General features: G+C 49.9%; 5 protein-coding genes across 9 annotated transcripts; 1 reads left to right on the top strand and 4 right to left on the bottom strand.

The window, feature by feature from the left end:
- Positions 1–349: 349 nt before the first annotated feature.
- On the top strand, positions 350–2,607 carry tmed4 (transmembrane p24 trafficking protein 4). Its single transcript, XM_057041654.1, has 5 exons — positions 350–584; positions 978–1,078; positions 1,153–1,278; positions 1,499–1,645; positions 1,711–2,607. The coding sequence occupies exons 1-5, from the start codon at positions 428–430 to the stop codon at positions 1,858–1,860; spliced, it is 681 nt and encodes a 226-aa protein (XP_056897634.1). The 5' UTR covers positions 350–427; the 3' UTR covers positions 1,861–2,607.
- plpbp (pyridoxal phosphate binding protein) lies at positions 2,352–5,500 on the bottom strand. The gene is made up of 8 exons (XM_057041652.1): positions 5,396–5,500; positions 4,373–4,480; positions 4,257–4,292; positions 4,123–4,198; positions 3,774–4,057; positions 3,553–3,651; positions 3,089–3,298; positions 2,352–2,810 (listed from the first exon to the last, which is right to left on the bottom strand). Exons 1-7 carry the CDS (start codon positions 5,483–5,485, stop codon positions 3,119–3,121), a joined length of 873 nt encoding a protein of 290 aa, XP_056897632.1. The 5' UTR covers positions 5,486–5,500; the 3' UTR covers positions 2,352–2,810; positions 3,089–3,118.
- Positions 5,501–5,729: 229 nt separating this feature from the next.
- snrpg (small nuclear ribonucleoprotein polypeptide G) lies at positions 5,730–7,181 on the bottom strand. Its single transcript, XM_057041655.1, has 5 exons — positions 7,040–7,181; positions 6,499–6,687; positions 6,304–6,326; positions 5,997–6,121; positions 5,730–5,913 (listed from the first exon to the last, which is right to left on the bottom strand). The coding sequence occupies exons 2-5, from the start codon at positions 6,528–6,530 to the stop codon at positions 5,863–5,865; spliced, it is 231 nt and encodes a 76-aa protein (XP_056897635.1). The 5' UTR covers positions 6,531–6,687; positions 7,040–7,181; the 3' UTR covers positions 5,730–5,862.
- A 178-nt stretch (positions 7,182–7,359) lies between these two features.
- si:ch211-148l7.4 (uncharacterized protein LOC563603 homolog) lies at positions 7,360–9,986 on the bottom strand. Its single transcript, XM_057041650.1, has 2 exons — positions 9,467–9,986; positions 7,360–9,101 (listed from the first exon to the last, which is right to left on the bottom strand). Exon 2 carries the CDS (start codon positions 9,085–9,087, stop codon positions 7,639–7,641), a length of 1,449 nt encoding a protein of 482 aa, XP_056897630.1. The 5' UTR covers positions 9,088–9,101; positions 9,467–9,986; the 3' UTR covers positions 7,360–7,638.
- Positions 9,987–10,264: 278 nt separating this feature from the next.
- On the bottom strand, positions 10,265–15,801 carry tbc1d22b (TBC1 domain family, member 22B). 5 transcript variants are annotated; one of them, XM_057041644.1, is made up of 13 exons: positions 15,515–15,801; positions 14,265–14,442; positions 14,050–14,197; positions 13,576–13,743; positions 13,262–13,332; positions 13,057–13,185; positions 12,642–12,707; positions 12,053–12,167; positions 11,882–11,988; positions 11,485–11,571; positions 11,210–11,437; positions 11,039–11,134; positions 10,265–10,958 (listed from the first exon to the last, which is right to left on the bottom strand). In XM_057041644.1, exons 1-13 carry the CDS (start codon positions 15,568–15,570, stop codon positions 10,830–10,832), a joined length of 1,578 nt encoding a protein of 525 aa, XP_056897624.1. In that variant the 5' UTR covers positions 15,571–15,801; the 3' UTR covers positions 10,265–10,829. The 5 variants fall into 5 exon arrangements, 4 of the variants coding, with proteins under 4 accessions (XP_056897624.1, XP_056897626.1, XP_056897627.1 ...); XM_057041646.1 differs by having other exon boundaries at positions 11,210–11,337; positions 11,496–11,571; XM_057041647.1 differs by lacking the exon at positions 11,485–11,571 and having other exon boundaries at positions 11,210–11,337; positions 11,882–12,007.
- Positions 15,802–16,062: the final 261 nt, after the last annotated feature.

Below are 16,062 nucleotides of genomic sequence, written 5' to 3'. Positions count from 1 at the left end.
ATCGTCCAGACAAACTAACGGACGTAGACGTCTCCAACTCCCAAAAATATAATAATAAACGGAATAACAAAAAGTAATCATACAATTCCCAAAGCCACTCTCTCGATTTAGCCAGCCTTGGGTCTTTTGGCGATTCATTGGCGGGGGGGGTTGCTATTTTTTAAGAGTAAATTCTGTATGATCTCATTTTCATTTTTACCTTATTTGGATATTGTTTCCAATGAATACGATCAATAAATACCAGATTTTGTTACTATGTTGTAATGAGTAGAATATACCACCAGGGGGCGGAAATGAGGCACATCGTGCCCATGCTAGAAGGAGCAGAAACAGACGAAGAAGAAGAAGAAAAAAGAAAGCGAAGAAGAAAAAAGAAGCCGCATTCGTCTTCACTTCCGGAATTGCGGGCCCACAGCTTCTTGTCAGGATGGTCTCGGTCTCGGGTTCGGGTTCGGGTTCGGTCTCGGTCTCGGTCGGACTGCTGTTAGCTCTGCTGTCTCCCAGTCTTGCTCTGTATTTCCACATAGGAGAGACAGAGAAGAAATGTTTCATTGAAGAAATCCCAGATGAAACCATGGTTATCGGTGAGCTAACATGCTAGCTAAATAGCAGCTGGATTAAACTAAGACCTTGTATTTAGTAAGTTACGTGATTGTTAAAGAGAAGATTGGCTGCTAAAAGAGTGAAAGGGCTATCTGTTATCATAACGTTAAAATGAGCTTCTTACGCTCCTCATCAACCGTTTCTTGATAAAAGTTAAACACATTTGAGTTAGCTGTAATAACGCTCATTTGGTTTTTGTTACAACAAGATCACTAATTTCAGGAGTAGGGCAACGTAGTACGTTCAGGTAGGCTTGTGTTCCCTTCATCATGTGTCCATCCTGGAAGACCGAAGCCTCCACTTACTGGGATGACATTAAGCTCTTCTATGAGCACAACCTTCCCCCTCACCTGTGTCTTTCACCTGTCTGACAGGGAAGTACAGGACTCAGCTGTGGGACAAGCACACGGGTTCCTTCCTGCCTTCCACCCCAGGTCTCGGGATGCACGTTGAGATCAAAGATCCAGACACGAAGGTTTTAGCTGATGAGTTGATGCTTCACGTGAAGCAGGATGAAAGCTAAAGACTTGTGTTTTTCACCTGGGACAGATCATCTTGTCTCGTCAGTACGGCTCCGACGGGCGCTTCACCTTCACCTCTCACACTCCTGGAGAACATCAGATCTGTCTTCACTCCAACTCCACCAAGATGGCGCTGTTTGCAGGAGGGAAACTGGTATGGATGGAGGTTCTGCTGGTGTCACAAGGCACCGATTATACTGAGCGTGTTGGGGAAATGATAGACATGGTGGCTGTGGCCCAGGCGGTGATCATGTGACCTGCAGACGTGTTTAATGAGTAAAGGGAGTGAGAGACCAGGTTGTCTTCTGGAGCTGTGGGATATATATGCCTGCTTGTCCTGTCACACTAACGGCTCAGGTCTCTTGATGTTCTAGAGAGTCCATCTGGACATTCAGGTGGGAGAACACACCAACAACTACCCTGAGATCGCAGCTAAGGACAAGCTGACCGAGCTGCAGCTGCGAGTGCGACAGCTGCTGGACCAGGTGGAGCAGATCCAGAAGGAGCAGAACTATCAGAGGGTCCGTGAGAACACAGATGATCTCTGAGTCTTAATTCCTGTCCTGACTCGTTCTTCTGTCTGCAGTATCGAGAGGAGCGTTTCCGCATGACGAGCGAGAGCACCAACCAGCGCGTCCTGTGGTGGTCCATCGCTCAGACGCTCATCCTCATCCTCACCGGCATTTGGCAGATGAAGCATCTCAAGAGCTTCTTTGAGGCCAAGAAACTGGTTTAGGCTCAATGTTAGCATTTAGCAACATTATTAGGGATTCACTTGAATGAATGTGGACGGTCCAGGGTAAAGTGTGGATGTATCGCCATGGAAACTGAGTCACCGCCGTGTTGGACAGATACGGCGCTGTCTATTATCTGAAACTGCCAGAAATGTACATTCTTGTTTGTTTTTCTTGGCAACGTTGTTCCTGGTCGTACGGGAAGCTGCCGTCGTCCTCTGGAGCTGGAGGCGCCGCCCGCTCGCCCAATCGCTTCCTTCAGGGTCTGACGGCAGCATTGGGCGGGCGTCCTCGTGACCGCGTGGACGACGGTAGCGAAGGGTGTGTATTCCTCATTAGAAGATTCCTGCCTCCACGCTGAGGTCAAGAGGTCGACCTCTTCCTGTGGTTGGTCTCCTTTTCATGGATGTGGGTTTTCAGTCCTTTCCCGGTTTCAGCAGGTCACACGTTCACATTTCACTTGTAAATTCATCTGATAATTAATGTTGACACGTTTTAAGTTACACTTCAAATGATAATTATTGAGCATTTATTAAATTTACAGATGAGTGACATCAAATCTGAGTGTAAATATGAAGTTACAACTAATAAGTTAAACTGTAGCAGTTTTCAAAAGGTGACAAAAGCTAGAAATTAGTCTCAATCCAACATTGATGCTCTGAAGTGTTGAATCTGTCATCTGTTAAAGTTCATTGGGTTTCTCTTCATTTTTGTGGAATAAAGACTCTTTTGTCTCCGTGGAAACTAAATGTTGAGGACACACGTGTCCAACGGGACCGGAGAGCCGCCGAAAAGACTCAAATCAGATTAACGCGGGAGCAGAAATGCAGATTCTGGATCTAAGATGATCGAAGTGATTGGTTGCGTAATCTGATAATGGGACTGTTGTAGTCGGGTAAACGGGCTCACTGGGGACGCCGCTGTCCACCGCCGCAGCTTCCAACACCGAAATCTGTCAGAAAGGCACATTTGACACAGGTGGAACACAAACCGCAGCACACCGACGGCCGAGTCGGCTCTTAAAGGGATCCCAATTTATTCACCCAACAGTTGACGTCATCAAAAACATGGAGGAATTATTCACATTTCAGGCCGGGGAGATAGAAAAGACGAGCGGATTATTGCCTGATTGATCTGTACAGGAGCGATTAGTGACAGCAGAAGCTCGTTAGAGCCTCACAACACTGACGAAGGGAGATTTCTGAACACAACACTAATCTGATGGATCACCTCCACGCTGGCGAGGAGGGGCGGAGCTTCTCAGTGTCCAGATACAGACAGGTGCTGCATCTTCTTGGCTGCCTCTTCTGACACCATCTTGGATGTTTTTTCTGGACTGGGAGCTGGACTGGGATTAGGAGTGTTGGCTGCACTGTTTGGATATTCCCTGTTTCCAAATATGATGCTCCCAACTCGGACACTGGTGGCTCCCACCTCGATCTACGGGTGAGAGGAGATCAAAGTTCTGACTTTCTCTCAAGATCCATCAAAGAGGTGAATTTCTATTCTTGATTCTGACATTAGGAATGTGACACGTCTGTCAAAGAAATCAACGGGAACGTTTACCTGATAAAACCAAGAGAGGAAGAGGATAGAAATATAAACGTCTTTATGAGCAATCACCCGCTTAAGGAGCCACCGTTGGACAGCTGGGTCACATCCACACGTTCATCTTGATAAATACTGAAACTCACCGCGTGTTCAAAGTCTGTGGACATGCCCATACTCAGTTCCACCTCCTCCTGGGGAATCTTCAGAGTGTCGCACACTTCCTGTCTGCGACCGAGCAGCATCTGTCAGGGGGACACGGGTCAGACCCAAAAGAATAAACGCAGCAGAACCTTACGCCTGAGGACACGCACACACACGCACACACACACACACACACACACACACACACACGTGTCTTCTCTACCTGGAAATCTGGGTTGGGGCCAAGGCTGAGGTCGTAACCGTAGCGACCGATGGTCATGAGTCCTGAGAAGTGAAGGGCGGAGCACTCCGACAGGATGTGCTTCACCGCGTTCACCGTTTCCTCTGGAGGGAGGCCGTGCTTACTCTGCTCCCCGCTGGTGTTGACCTGCACCATGACCTTTAACCTCTGTGGGCTGGCTCCTCTGATCCGTTGCCACGAGCTGTTGACCTTATCAGCCAGTTTCACAGAATCCACAGTTTCCACCAGGTGGAGGTTGGGAACGCCTGGAAGGTGGAGCAACAGTCAGGACTTTCAGACGTTCTGGAGGACAGAGGTGACCTTCGCTCACCCAGAAGCTTGTTGACGTTGTTCTTCTGGAGGTGGCCGATAAAATGCCACTTGATTTCTGGACATGAGCCTAAAATCTGGAGTTATGAAAACCGTCAGTGGAAGAAATCAGCTCCATTTGATGTGTGCACCTACCAGAGGATCTGAAGCTTTCTCCAGCAGTTCGTTCACCTGCACAGCAGATGGATGAGCGGGTCAGCGGGTCAGAGCCGGGGCCATTTCTATCTAAAGTTCTGCGAACAGGTACTCACATAGTTCTCCCCAAAGTTGCGCTGCCCCTGCCTGTAGGCCTCCACCACCATGTCTGGAGGTTTGGTCTTGCTGACGGCAACAAGGCGCGGCAACACAGCCGGCAGCGCCTGAAGATCAAAGAAAATCCCTGAACCACCTGAACCTGCCTGGTCCGATACACAGCTGATTAAGCAGCAAACGAGGAGGCTCAACTGGATCTGTACCGCAGCCCCGTGTGGGCCGCGTCCCGGCCAACACTCCCCACTCTGATCAGCCAGCTGAGCTCCTGAGGTTTGCTCCTGAACATTGAGATGAAGAGCAGCAGCCACGTGGAACAGAACCTCCACAGTGAGAAAACTGGAGGATAAACATCAGGGAACATGGAGAGAAGCGAGCTAGAACCATCCAGAACCCCTCATCCTGCCCTAAGTACCCGTTAAAAGCTCCAGGACTAAAATGAAAGACATCCCTGGAGGAGAATGAGCAAGTTCTGAACAGGTTCTACGGAACTTCCAAACTCTGACTGATAGAAAGGTGGTTGTGATCCAGCAGACATGATGCTGGAAGCACCGTCGGGACCAGAACAGCAGGAACCACCAGAGGAGCTTTTGACGGTGTGAGGACAACAGTGGTGATGGGTGAACTGGACCAGTGACCCAGACGCATGCGCAGCTGGTCAGAACCGCCCGGACCCAGATCTTCACACGTGCACGAACCCACAACGAGCTCCAGAACCACCGATGAGACGCGAATGTTAGCGGACAGCCTTTAAACCACGCCCACCATCTGAAATCCCTTATTTCATCACTTGAGACCCTAAACTCTGCGCTCAGGAGCTCGGTTGCCATGCCGACGATCTGGAAACGGTCCTGCCCTGACTGTCGCCCCAGGAACCCACCATGTCATGCAGGTCCAGGTAGCCCTGCAGCCCTCCTGCTGCTCAGGTCCAAAGGTTGAGCTCTTCGTCCCGGTCACGCAACAGCGCCGCGCGCCGCGCCGCGCGCGGGGCCGCGCGGGCCTGGCGGCTCCCGGAGCCCGCTTACCTTCTGTCGGCGAGCAGCCGCTTGGTTTATCCGCTCCATCACCGACTTCAGCGCGTTGCCGACCTCCTCCGCCATGGCTGCTCTCCACATAGCGTCAAACACGGAAACGCGTGACGTCCAAATTAAAGTTCCGCTTCCAGACAGCGCCCCCATCGCCCCCCGCCGGTACTACAGCTGGACGCAGGCCGTTTCCCCACGAATTGGTGAAAAATGTTGCACTTTTTATGCTAAATCTTTACCGCCCAAAAACTATACAATTAACCAACATGTAACATAGATAACCATAGATTCTCAATCTTAACAAATCTGAAATAAACACTAGACCCTTTAGACATTTTTTTTTTTTTTAAAAAAGGGATTTATTCACAAATCAAAAAATGTCCAAACAAAACAGACGTGACCGGAAATCTGACGGGTTACACTTCAAAAGAAAGACAGATGTGAATGAAGTGGCTCATTCTGAGTCTTCATACTCTCTCCAGGGCCTCCAACATGATGATGCTGTTTCCTCTGATCACCTGAAAAACAACCCCAAACAATACGGAGTTATTACGTTATTGAAGGCCAGAACAGCTCGTTATTTGGGGACCGTGGTACTGACCACCATGCCGATGCTGCTCTGTTGTCCTCCGGGACCCATTTCCAGAGTCTCGTCCACCACCAGATTCATGAAGGGATCAAATCCACGCAGGATTCCCTGAACGTGTCTGCCTCCATTCAGCTTCACTGCAGCGAAGCGACACCATGGATACTGTCGGTTACTTTGGTTTAATGTCTGTATATTTCACCGACCGATGTACGTTATAGCGCGATTGTCCGGGTTGTTCTCGATGCCTGATAACATTACACATCTGAACACACGTAATGTTCTAAACGCAACAGCGGACATGAAACTAAATTCCACTCACATGAAAGCTTCTTGTCCATGAACCTGTAAAGATAAAAGGCACAATTACACACAATGGACGGGCCAGACTGGTGGAAACAGCGAGCTAGCGTTAGCTTATTTTCAGCGGCGCTCGGCTGGTTTTAAAAGCTCTTTGCGTCGAATGTTAGGTTTTAGGATCCAAACCACATTTTCTAAATAAAGGGGAAAAACTCACTTCTTCAGCTCAGGAGGATGTGCTTTACTCATTTTGCTGTTTTACTCAGACAAAAATCAATCGCTCACGTCTCGAAGACCGCGGAAGACCAGCGTGCGCAGAGAACGGAAATGACGTCACTATCACGTGTAACTGGTCCGCGCAGCGCCGCCCGTGGCCAGGCGGACAACTGCACATGGGCGGAAAAGACTGCTCAGACAAAAGAGAAGAACAAGACAAATAAGTACAAGATTATTCACATCTTAATCGATATTTAGCAGTATACATCATTTAGATCGCAGTAAATGTAACGTTTAATGTATGGAGCCTCTTTCAACGCTTGCATAACATTATGGAAAACAAAATTCTCAGTGTTTTTCTTTACAATCAATTACTATTTACTATCATGGCAAATTTTGTTCAAATAAAATAAAGCTTTTCAAATTATGTTTCCTTATTGTCCATGATGCTAAGGAACAAAGGAACACTATTTACATTCAAGTTTTGTACAGAAAAACAGACAACTCATGTCATTTTAATGATCTATGAAACACAAACTTACCAGAAAACCAAAAAGTACATTCACAGCAGATGAAATGTTTTGGAAAAGTTTATGATCGTTCCAGTTCTTCCAGCAGAACATGAAGCCGTTTGCATAGAAATAACCTGACTGCTACCGAGCAGACCGGCAGCAACATGGCAGCCTCCAAGCTTCAGCCCTCCAGTGTCACCAGATAAACCAGATCAGGCACGAGTGCTGGAACATCCCACAAGACTCTTCGAGTCCTCCTGTCTGATGCTGGGACGTGGAGGTTGGTGGGATCCAGCATCGAGACTTTGAGGAGCAAGGAGTTAAATCATACATTTGATACTTTGGCAGAATCAAATATAATTCAAGCTTTTAATCAAACAAACAAAGACTGTTGCTGTGTGAAAAGGTTGCAGGTCACAGTTGCAAGTTAAATTCTTCCCTCACTGAAGTTAAAAAAACAAAAACAAAACCACAATCTTTACCGGGATTATTAAGACTTTCATAAGGAAAACCAGAATCAAGAACTCGCAGGGCCGATGTTTCCAGACACGGTTCTTAATTTACAATCGTAATCCACACTGATCCAGCAGAAACATCAAAGGGTTAATACAGCGGATCGGAGGCTCGGTTCAGGCTTTGCTGTGCGGAAGAGCGCCCCCCTCTGCCAGGGAGTCCTCCTCCACCCGAACCCGGAGGTGCTCCTGACAGTGTTCCAGAAACATGGGGAGTGCTGCGAAAGCCTGCTGACAGGGCATGCAGTGGTAGAACCTCTGGCGCTTGGAGCTCCGCCACCGCGGCGAGTCCATCTGAGTGTAGCAGACGCTGCAGCACGTCCTCGCCACCGACGACTGGTGCAGCTCCACGTGCTGCTTCAGCTCAGAGTGCAGGGAGAAGATCTCTGCACAGGAGGGGCAGGGGAACTCTCCGTCAGCCTCCTCCTCCTCAGGCACTTGTCTGCAGTGTTGTGGGTCCACTCGAAGCTTCCTGGGGACCTGTGGAGCAGCGCTTTCCCCCATCTTCTTCAGTTTCAGCTTATTTGGTGCGAGTTCTGTTGACTTGGGGTTGGGTGGGTGCGTAGAAGCCAGAGTCGTGTGTTGTCTATAATGAGCTCTAAGCGACAGATGATGGACAAGAACTTTCCCGCAGATCTGACATGGATATTTCCCGCCCCTTCGCCGTTTCTTTATCACTGGTGTGGGGTCTCGTCTCACATTTTTCTCCCTGCGGTGCTTCTCTTTGCGATGCAGGTAAAGCTTAGAGGTACTCCTGAAGACCATGTCACAGGAGCGACAGTTCAGGAGCTTCTTATCAGGTAGTGATCCTCTACCAGAACCTTCTGCCCTGGGGGGTTCCGCCTCTTCCATGTGGCTGTGCTGCTGATGGCGCTGCAGTCCCGTTTTGGTGTGAAAGCTCTTTGAACACAACCAGCAAGTGTGGACAGTTCTGCTCGATCCGGGCACGTCTGAAGAATAAGGTCTGGTCGCGCCTACTTCAGATGCTGGTGGAGAATCGTCTGGGAGGCCACTGGACTCAGCGGACGGTGATGGAGGTTCGCTGCAGCCGGCCTGTTGGTGGTGCAGCAGAGCCTGTTTCTGGCTGAAGCCCCGCCCACACGGCGCACATGCATATGGACTGCCATCCAGGAGGTGGGGCTGAAGGTGAGGCAACTTGTCCTGCGGTCCTTTGGAATCGGAGGTGACACGAGCAGGACACAGACCTGGGTGAGACTCCCTGTGGCAGAACTGGCAGGGAGCAGCGCCGCGACCACAGGTGTGTAACTGCAGGGACGAGCGGAGGGAGAACTCCTGGCCACACAGAGGACACCGGTGGGGTTTGGGGAGGGTGTGTTTCAGCTCCTGGTGGTGCAACAGGTCAGTGACGTAAGCAAAACCTTTACCACACTCCTGACACACGCAGGTGCTCAGGGGGGATGGCGGCTGCTGCGGTTTCTGGATTTGTGATTTGGTTTCAGCTTGTGCGATGAAGTGGGCCAGCTTGGACAGAGTGTCTGCAGAGGTCCGGGTCCGGCTGAATGACTCTGGAGCCCTTGAAGAACTCCAACTGACTCCATCCATCATTCACACGTCTCCAGCTTTAGATGAGGACAAATGAAGCTACATTTTAGAAGAATACAAATGGGCAGAGAAATAGAACTATTGAAGTGCTCCATCGCCGCAGATCCACCCATATAAGACTTGGATCCAACGAGCTTATACTGACAAATACACTTATAATGTGGTGATAGAGGCTGAAAGCGCTGATCACACATTTAACATCACCGATGAAACGTTGCTGAAGACCTGAGCAGGAAGAGGAAGCGTGTTTCGCGTTAGCTTATTCCTCTCTTTCACCAACAAACGCCAGTAGCCAACTCGGTTAATATGACGGCAACAGACGAACAATATCAAGCATATCGGGGTTCTTTGGGGGATATCGGGAAATCGGAATACAACCTACCTGCGGCGACCAAATGCGTGTTTGCTACCTGCTAGCGCGATGCTAGCAGCGCTAACACATTTCAGTCCATCTTTATCAAACTCCGTAAAAGTCCGTCCCTAAAGCGCGACTAAAACTGTCTTATCAGGAAAAGTGCTGTGAGCGGGTTAAAATCCCTGCTGGTGCTGCTTCAATGTTGAGTTTGGTCAAGACCAAAACACGAATTCTTCTGCAAAAGTAAAACTTAGTTTGGTGGAAGGTTACAGCTCCCTGCGTCACTTCCGCCGCATCACAGACCTCTGTAACCTTGCGCAGAAATTGGTAAATGAAAAGGCTTAATTTTCATGACGTAAACAAACATTTCTTTTCCGCTCATTTTCACATAAATGGTTGTTAAAGATGACTTGTTCAGACAGAAATACTTTATACTGTCTACCGACACGAGTGTCAAATATTAACTCAAACAGTTGGCATGTTTATGGCTGAAAGAGAAGCACAAGTCATCCGGATTAAAGCTAAAGGTCATCTGTTAAAACACACAAAACCTCAGGAGTGTGACATCTCTCACAAATATAAAGTAAAACCTAATATATGGAGCAGGGGATCTTGCTCAGAAGAACTGAGATCATCTCTGCAATAGTTGAACCTTCATTTAGTTCTAAAAAGGAAATATGCAGAAAGAGGTTATGGAAGAATGTTAGGGTTGTGAGCCCGTTTCGCACGGCGTTCTGAACAGTTCTGCCTTTCATTCCCGTGGTCTGAACGCTCCTCTCTAGCAGATCTTTCCTTCTTCTCACAAAAGGTCATGTGACCCTGTCAGGAACTTCAACACATCTTTCTTTAATCTATGAAATGAAACCCGTCAGTGTGACAGGAAATGCATCCACGGCTGGAAATCTGAACTTTCACACACACTTTTAAGGACAACAGTTCCACAACGTGATCAAGAACAGTTTAAAGACCAACGAAGGCCTCGCCCGTATAAGATGAGAGCATAAAAGGCGTCTCTAGTGCAGAGACACTGACGTTCCTCCGACTCCAAATGGTGAATTAGAACGTCCACAGAAGAGACATGTTGGAACAGTTGTGTTCACCCGTCTGTCCACAGATGAACTGAAGACACGTTAGATAGACAGACGGGTGAAGGTGTCAGACGAGTGGACCCACAGAGAGACGCTCTTCTCCTCCGTAAACACCGTCTCTTCATACTCACACAGCCAACATTCAATCCAACATGGCTGACTTCCTCCTTCACCTCCACAGGAAGTGTCTGTTTTGTGTTGGGCAGTGACCCCCAGGTGCCCTCAGGCAGGTCACATGACGCCTGGATCGGCAGAGCTGCCGCAGGTTCACCCTCGGGCGCTTTGGTTCTGATGCCACAGCTCTACCTCTTGTAGTGGCTCGGGGCATCTGCAAACATGTACTTCAGTCTGTAGGCCTCAGCCAGGAGGAGGCCCACCTCCTCATTGCCCCAGTGGATTGTGGGAAGGTTCTGCAGCAGCATCAGAAGCCCCTGAGCAGCAAGAGAAAGACGTCTTCACGCTGAGCAGAAGCTATTGGGTTGATATGATGCCTGGAACACAACGATGGTACCTGGAAATCGCTCATGGACAGGATCTGTTTGCGCCACTCCAGGAGGAACGCAGCACAGACGAACAGGTGAAAGTGTGAGAAGCCCTCAGCTTCAGCCTGAAGAACACACAAGCAAGAATCACGCTGCGTCCAGGACCTGTGCTCCATCGGCCCGAGGAGGCGGCGCCCTACCTGGTAGGTGTCCCACAGGCGGATGGTGCAGCGCAGCGGCAGCTCCCTCATCAGCAGGTTGTTCATCCACCTGAAGGCGAACTGCAGGTACTCCACCTCACACCTCACCAGGTGAGCGTGGACGTCCTCTGGAGACCACGCAACACACACGCAGGGTGAGCGACAGCAACACACACAGGAAACAGCAGATTTCATCAGCTGAAAGACGTGGGCCCATCCGGTCTGGACCTGGACGGACGACTGACCGTCCAGGTCCAGACCGGATGGGCCTGGACGGACGACTGACCGTCCATCCTGCTGACCAGCTCCTCCAGAGCTTTCACTTTGTTCTGGATTCCAGGCTGAGCAAACGTGTAGTTGTCCTGAAACAAGACTTGGCGTCAAAGAACGAGCACATTATGACCCTGGGGGCGGGTGTGCACGTGGGTGTGCACGTGGGTGTGCACGTGGGTGTGCACGCGCGTGTGTTCTACGAGCAAAGTGAGGATATTTTGTCTGGTCCTCACTACTTCAAAGGTGTGTCTGAAGGTGCAGACTTGGGATTAAGGTTCGGTTTAGGTTGAGGTCAGGGGTCGGGGTCAAGGGTCAAGTTGTGATGTTAGGGCAAGGAGCTGGGGAGGACTGTGAGGTCCTCACAAAGATAGAAGTACACGGGTGTGCCTGCGTTCCCACCTGGATGCCATCCAACAGTTTGCTCATGCACCAGAAACTGTCCGCCTCGATGTTCCTCTGGGTCTGGAGCGGCAGCGCCGACATCTCGAAGTTCTCCACGTCCTCCACTGGAATCAGAACAGACGCCTGAAGCCGCGCGTCAGGGGCAACGGGCCGACAACACACACTTACTGACAAACTCCGACAGGAACACCACAAAGAACGGCGTGACCAGATCGTTGATGCCCTGGACGTAGCCGCTGGCGGGGTGGCGGATCGCCCAGATGAAGAGGATTCGCTCAAACACCTGGAGACAGAACATCCCGCTTTCATTTGGGACGCTGACCCCCTCTGTCCCAGTATAACCAGTCTATTACCCCCTCTGTCCCAGTATAACAGTCTATTACCCCCTCTGTCCCAGTATAACCAGTCTATTACCCCCTCTGTCCCAGTATAACCAGTCTATTACCCCCTCTGTCCCAGTATAACCAGTCTATTACCCCCTCTGCCCCAGTATAACCAGTCTATTACCACCTCTGTCCCAGTATAACCAGTCTATTACCCCCTCTGTCCCAGTATAACCAGTCTATTACCCTCTCTGTCCCAGTATAACCAGTCTATTACCCCCTCTGTCCCAGTATAACCAGTCTATTACCCCCTCTGTCCCAGTAGAACCAGTCACTGGCCCCCTCTGTCCCAGTAAAACCAGTCTATTACCCCCTCTGCCCCCCAGTATAACCAGTCTTTCCCCCTCTGTCCCAGTATAACCAGTCATCCTCACCTCTTGGACTGTGGGTTGCTGGAATAACGGGATTAGTGGATTGGTTCTTGGAATGTCGATGTGAATCTAGAAGGAGCAGGAGAATCACCGATCAATGAAAATCACCCACCTGTCCTCGGCCCCTCACCCACCTGTCCTCGCCCCCTCACTCTTCTGTCCTCGCCCCCTCACCCTTCTGTCCTCGCCCCCTCACCCACCTGTCCTCGCCCCCTCACCCTTCTGTCCTCGTCCGCTCACCCACCTGTCCTCGCCCCCTCCCACCCACCTGTCCTCGCCCCCTCACCCACCTGTCCTCGCCCCCTCACCCTTCTGTCCTCGCCCCCTCACTCTTCTGTCCTCGCCCCCTCACTCTTCTGTCCTCGCCCCCTCACCCACCTGTCCTCGCCCCCTCACCCTTCTGTCCTCGCCCCCTCACCTGTCTGTAGGTGTCTCTGTGGTGCTCCTCGGTCCTGGACTGGTAGTACTGCTCTATGAACGCGAAGTATTCGTCCCTCTTGCGCTGGAGGACCAGCTCTCGGCGCCCCCTGTTGGCCGGCAGGTAACCCTGCCAGAGGGGGGAGGTTAACATTTCCTGAGTTGGACCTGACGTATGGATGAGGATGTAGACGATGGTGACTGACTGAGAGGAGCCTCCATGTGGTCGGTCGGACTTCTCGCGGTATTCCAGACCAGCTGTGCTTCCGCAGCTCTTCTGTCAGCATCACAGACGGGGAACACGAGAGCTAAAGTTAGCAACTAAACTCTGACGCAGCGTCTGCAACACAGGGCTAACGTCTGAATGTCCAGGAACTCACGGCTCATGTGTGTGTTCATCTGTGTGGAACTGGCCAAACTGAGAACTTTACTTACTAACTAACCAACTTCTTTACTAACCAATCCGCAGACAGCGGCGAGCCGGGCAGAAGACTGCTGTAAAGAGGACAGACTGGCTCACCCAGGTCAGTGCTGGGACTGGCCAGCAACAGCTTGAATTTGTCCAGACGACTTTTCTCTCGTACAGTCATGGGAAGAGCGCCTGAAGCATTTTGGTCCGAGATACGAGCGACCAGTGGGATGAGGGGACGAACTGGAAGAGCACTCTGCTTCTGCATTGTGCAATGAACTGGACACAGAAGAAGTTGTTCTTAGGGTCAGAACATACTTTGAAGAGAAACGGACCTGAGACCAGTGGAGTCATCAACACCCTCAGGGGCTCATGAAGCTTCTGCATACCAGTAAACTAAACGCGTTTCCTACGCAGATGAAATTCTGCAGCCAACTCTGGTCTGGTTCAATGAGTTTAGAGCCAAACGAGTGAGGAGAGGCTACGTAAGTGAAGGTATCTGCACGGGGACGCGTCAGCTAGCTTCAGCTGGCAGGAGCTAGCTTCAGCATTGGCTCTGTGATGAGCTCCGACTGACACACGTACCCGAGGACGAGCTGACCTGGGTGTCACTTGTAGACCGGATAACCTTTCTGTTTAGGTGCTGTAGCTCTTTGTTCTCCTCCTGGAAGTGACGACTATCAGAGCTGGGGGGTTCCGGCCTGCAGGACGTCTCAGTGTCACAGCGATGATTCTGCACAAATAAGTGGAAACTCTTTATTTCACATCCAATGATTCAATGTTGCCAGCATTTCCATTACCTTAGTCTGCATGGACAGGTCTGGTGGTGTGGCGGAAGGGGCGGGGCTTCTGAGGGACTCTTCATCCTCCTCCTCACCTATGTCCCAAGCATCACTGGTGCTGTGTGCAAACTCGTGGAAACTGGAAGCTTTTTTAGTCTTGAGATTGTTCAACTTGGTCTTTGTGTCTTTGTGATACCTGCAGAGCGACAGAGAAGAACGACACAAATTAAGATATATAAGAAACCATATCTTTATTTAAGGGAGAAATTAGATGGAAGGAGGTTGCAACATTAACCAAGTTGATTGTTTTAACCCTTCATCGCCACCATTTGCAGCCTGCAGCTAAACGACATTAGCCTAAATGTGAGAACTGCTCGTCCTGCTGATCCAACTGCTGTTTACCAGCGTCACACTTGTTTTACTCGCTTACTGCTTCTCCAACTGCTCCTGTTCAAACACAGGTTTGGGTTCCAGACTCCACCCTCATGTACAGCATGAGCGAGTGTGACAAACAGAGAAATACCCTCAGAGTCTGAGCTTTGAGCAACACTACAGGCTGAGAGTATCCCGGCCCCAATCTGCCCTTTGTTCCTGGAAAATTGTTGCAAATAAAACAAAATCAAATTCCACTAGCATTCTGCTGCAATGTGCCGGATGGCAATCTGGATTTGAACACTGTAGAAATAAGGTTGAGTTAAAATAATACATTTCTTCTAATGTTACAACCAAAGATTAAATTAAATTGTGAACATAAAATCATGCATGAAATGTTCCATTGTTGGTAATTCTCGTAAGTAGAAAAAAACTAAACTTAAACATTTGTCGAAATTGACAGTGTATTTACGAGGGAAAGGGGTATCTAATGCCACACACACAGACACACACACACACACACACACACACACACACACACACACAGACACAGACACACACACAGACACACAGACACACACACACACACACACGGAGGAAAACTAAAGAGTGTTAGATTTCTTTTTAACATTTCTTTACTGCCGACCGGCCAAACCACCCCTTTAACGCTCTCTTCCTCGCGGTCTTGTTGGTAGCTAATCACCTTCTGACACCACCGAAGAAGAAGCCGGACGGCTGGAGCCTTTATAAACATTCGCTCAAAACGATAAAAAACAACAAAAAGCTGCTGTTTGTACAAGTTTATAGAGACACTTCTGCTCTCGACAACACTCGTAATTACACCTTTGTGACTTAGCTTAACTCAGAATAAGACACAACTGTTTAAGCGAACCGACCTTCCGGGAAGCTTTGCCTTTCTCCTCCAAAAATTGATCCGGTTCTCTGTGGCCATAGTTACGATCACAGGAACTTTTGGCCTGGTCCCGCCCGCAGCAGACAGCGAGGACAGACGCTGTTTTCGGCTCCTACACACTCCGGTTCGGTTCCGCACGGTTGTTCTTGCTCATAACTTTAAGAACACTTGATATGAAACGTATCTGCCTTGTGAACGCGATGATGCGGACATGGCCCCGCGGGAGCCGCCATCTTGGTGCGCACACATCCGACGTGTGTGATTGGTGGGTAGTTCAAACAGGTGCAGCAGAGGCTGACCAATGAGAGGAGAAGGGGGCGGGGCCGCGTCGCACTCTAGCCCGGAAATGGTGCGATTATCTTCATCTGAAGTAACCTGCCGAAAAGGTGGGATACATTAACTGGTTATACTGGGACAGAGGGTCAATGACTGGTTATACTGGGACAGAGGGTGAAATGGACTGGATATACTGGGACAGAGGGTCAATGACTGGTTATACTGGGACAGAGAGGGTCAAAGACTGGTTATACT

The sequence above is a fragment of the Takifugu flavidus genome, chromosome 8, assembly GCF_003711565.1.
Source record: "Takifugu flavidus isolate HTHZ2018 chromosome 8, ASM371156v2, whole genome shotgun sequence".
In the NCBI taxonomy this organism is placed as follows: Eukaryota; Metazoa; Chordata; class Actinopteri; order Tetraodontiformes; family Tetraodontidae; genus Takifugu; species Takifugu flavidus.
The sequence above is the reverse complement of the archived record's forward strand: the minus strand, read 5'-3'. Positions and strand labels throughout refer to the sequence as shown.

Excerpts from the sequence above, each read along its gene's own strand:
- tmed4 (XM_057041654.1), top strand. The coding sequence starts at position 428 with ATGGTCTCGGTCTCGGGTTCGGGTTCGGGTTCGGTCTCGGTCTCGGTC. Across the intron at positions 1,079-1,152 it reads TCAAAGATCCAGACACGAAG|ATCATCTTGTCTCGTCAGTA; the intron begins GTTTTAGCTGAT and ends CACCTGGGACAG. Across the intron at positions 1,646-1,710 it reads AGGAGCAGAACTATCAGAGG|TATCGAGAGGAGCGTTTCCG; the intron begins GTCCGTGAGAAC and ends TTCTGTCTGCAG.
- plpbp (XM_057041652.1), bottom strand. The coding sequence starts at position 5,485 with ATGTGGAGAGCAGCCATGGCGGAGGAGGTCGGCAACGCGCTGAAGTCG. Across the intron at positions 4,058-4,122 it reads CAACGTCAACAAGCTTCTGG|GCGTTCCCAACCTCCACCTG; the intron begins GTGAGCGAAGGT and ends TCCACCTTCCAG. Across the intron at positions 3,299-3,552 it reads CCACAGACTTTGAACACGCG|ATCGAGGTGGGAGCCACCAG; the intron begins GTGAGTTTCAGT and ends TCTCACCCGTAG.
- snrpg (XM_057041655.1), bottom strand. The coding sequence starts at position 6,530 with ATGAGTAAAGCACATCCTCCTGAGCTGAAGAA. Across the intron at positions 6,122-6,303 it reads CATGGACAAGAAGCTTTCAT|TGAAGCTGAATGGAGGCAGA; the intron begins GTGAGTGGAATT and ends GCTTCGCTGCAG. Across the intron at positions 5,914-5,996 it reads AGAGCAGCATCGGCATGGTG|GTGATCAGAGGAAACAGCAT; the intron begins GTCAGTACCACG and ends GTTGTTTTTCAG.
- si:ch211-148l7.4 (XM_057041650.1), bottom strand. The coding sequence starts at position 9,087 with ATGATGGATGGAGTCAGTTGGAGTTCTTCAAGGGCTCCAGAGTCATTC.
- tbc1d22b (XM_057041644.1), bottom strand. The coding sequence starts at position 15,570 with ATGGCCACAGAGAACCGGATCAATTTTTGGAGGAGAAAGGCAAAGCTT. Across the intron at positions 13,333-13,575 it reads CAGTCCCAGCACTGACCTGG|AAGAGCTGCGGAAGCACAGC; the intron begins GTGAGCCAGTCT and ends TGATGCTGACAG. Across the intron at positions 13,186-13,261 it reads CCACATGGAGGCTCCTCTCA|GGTTACCTGCCGGCCAACAG; the intron begins GTCAGTCACCAT and ends CCCCTCTGGCAG.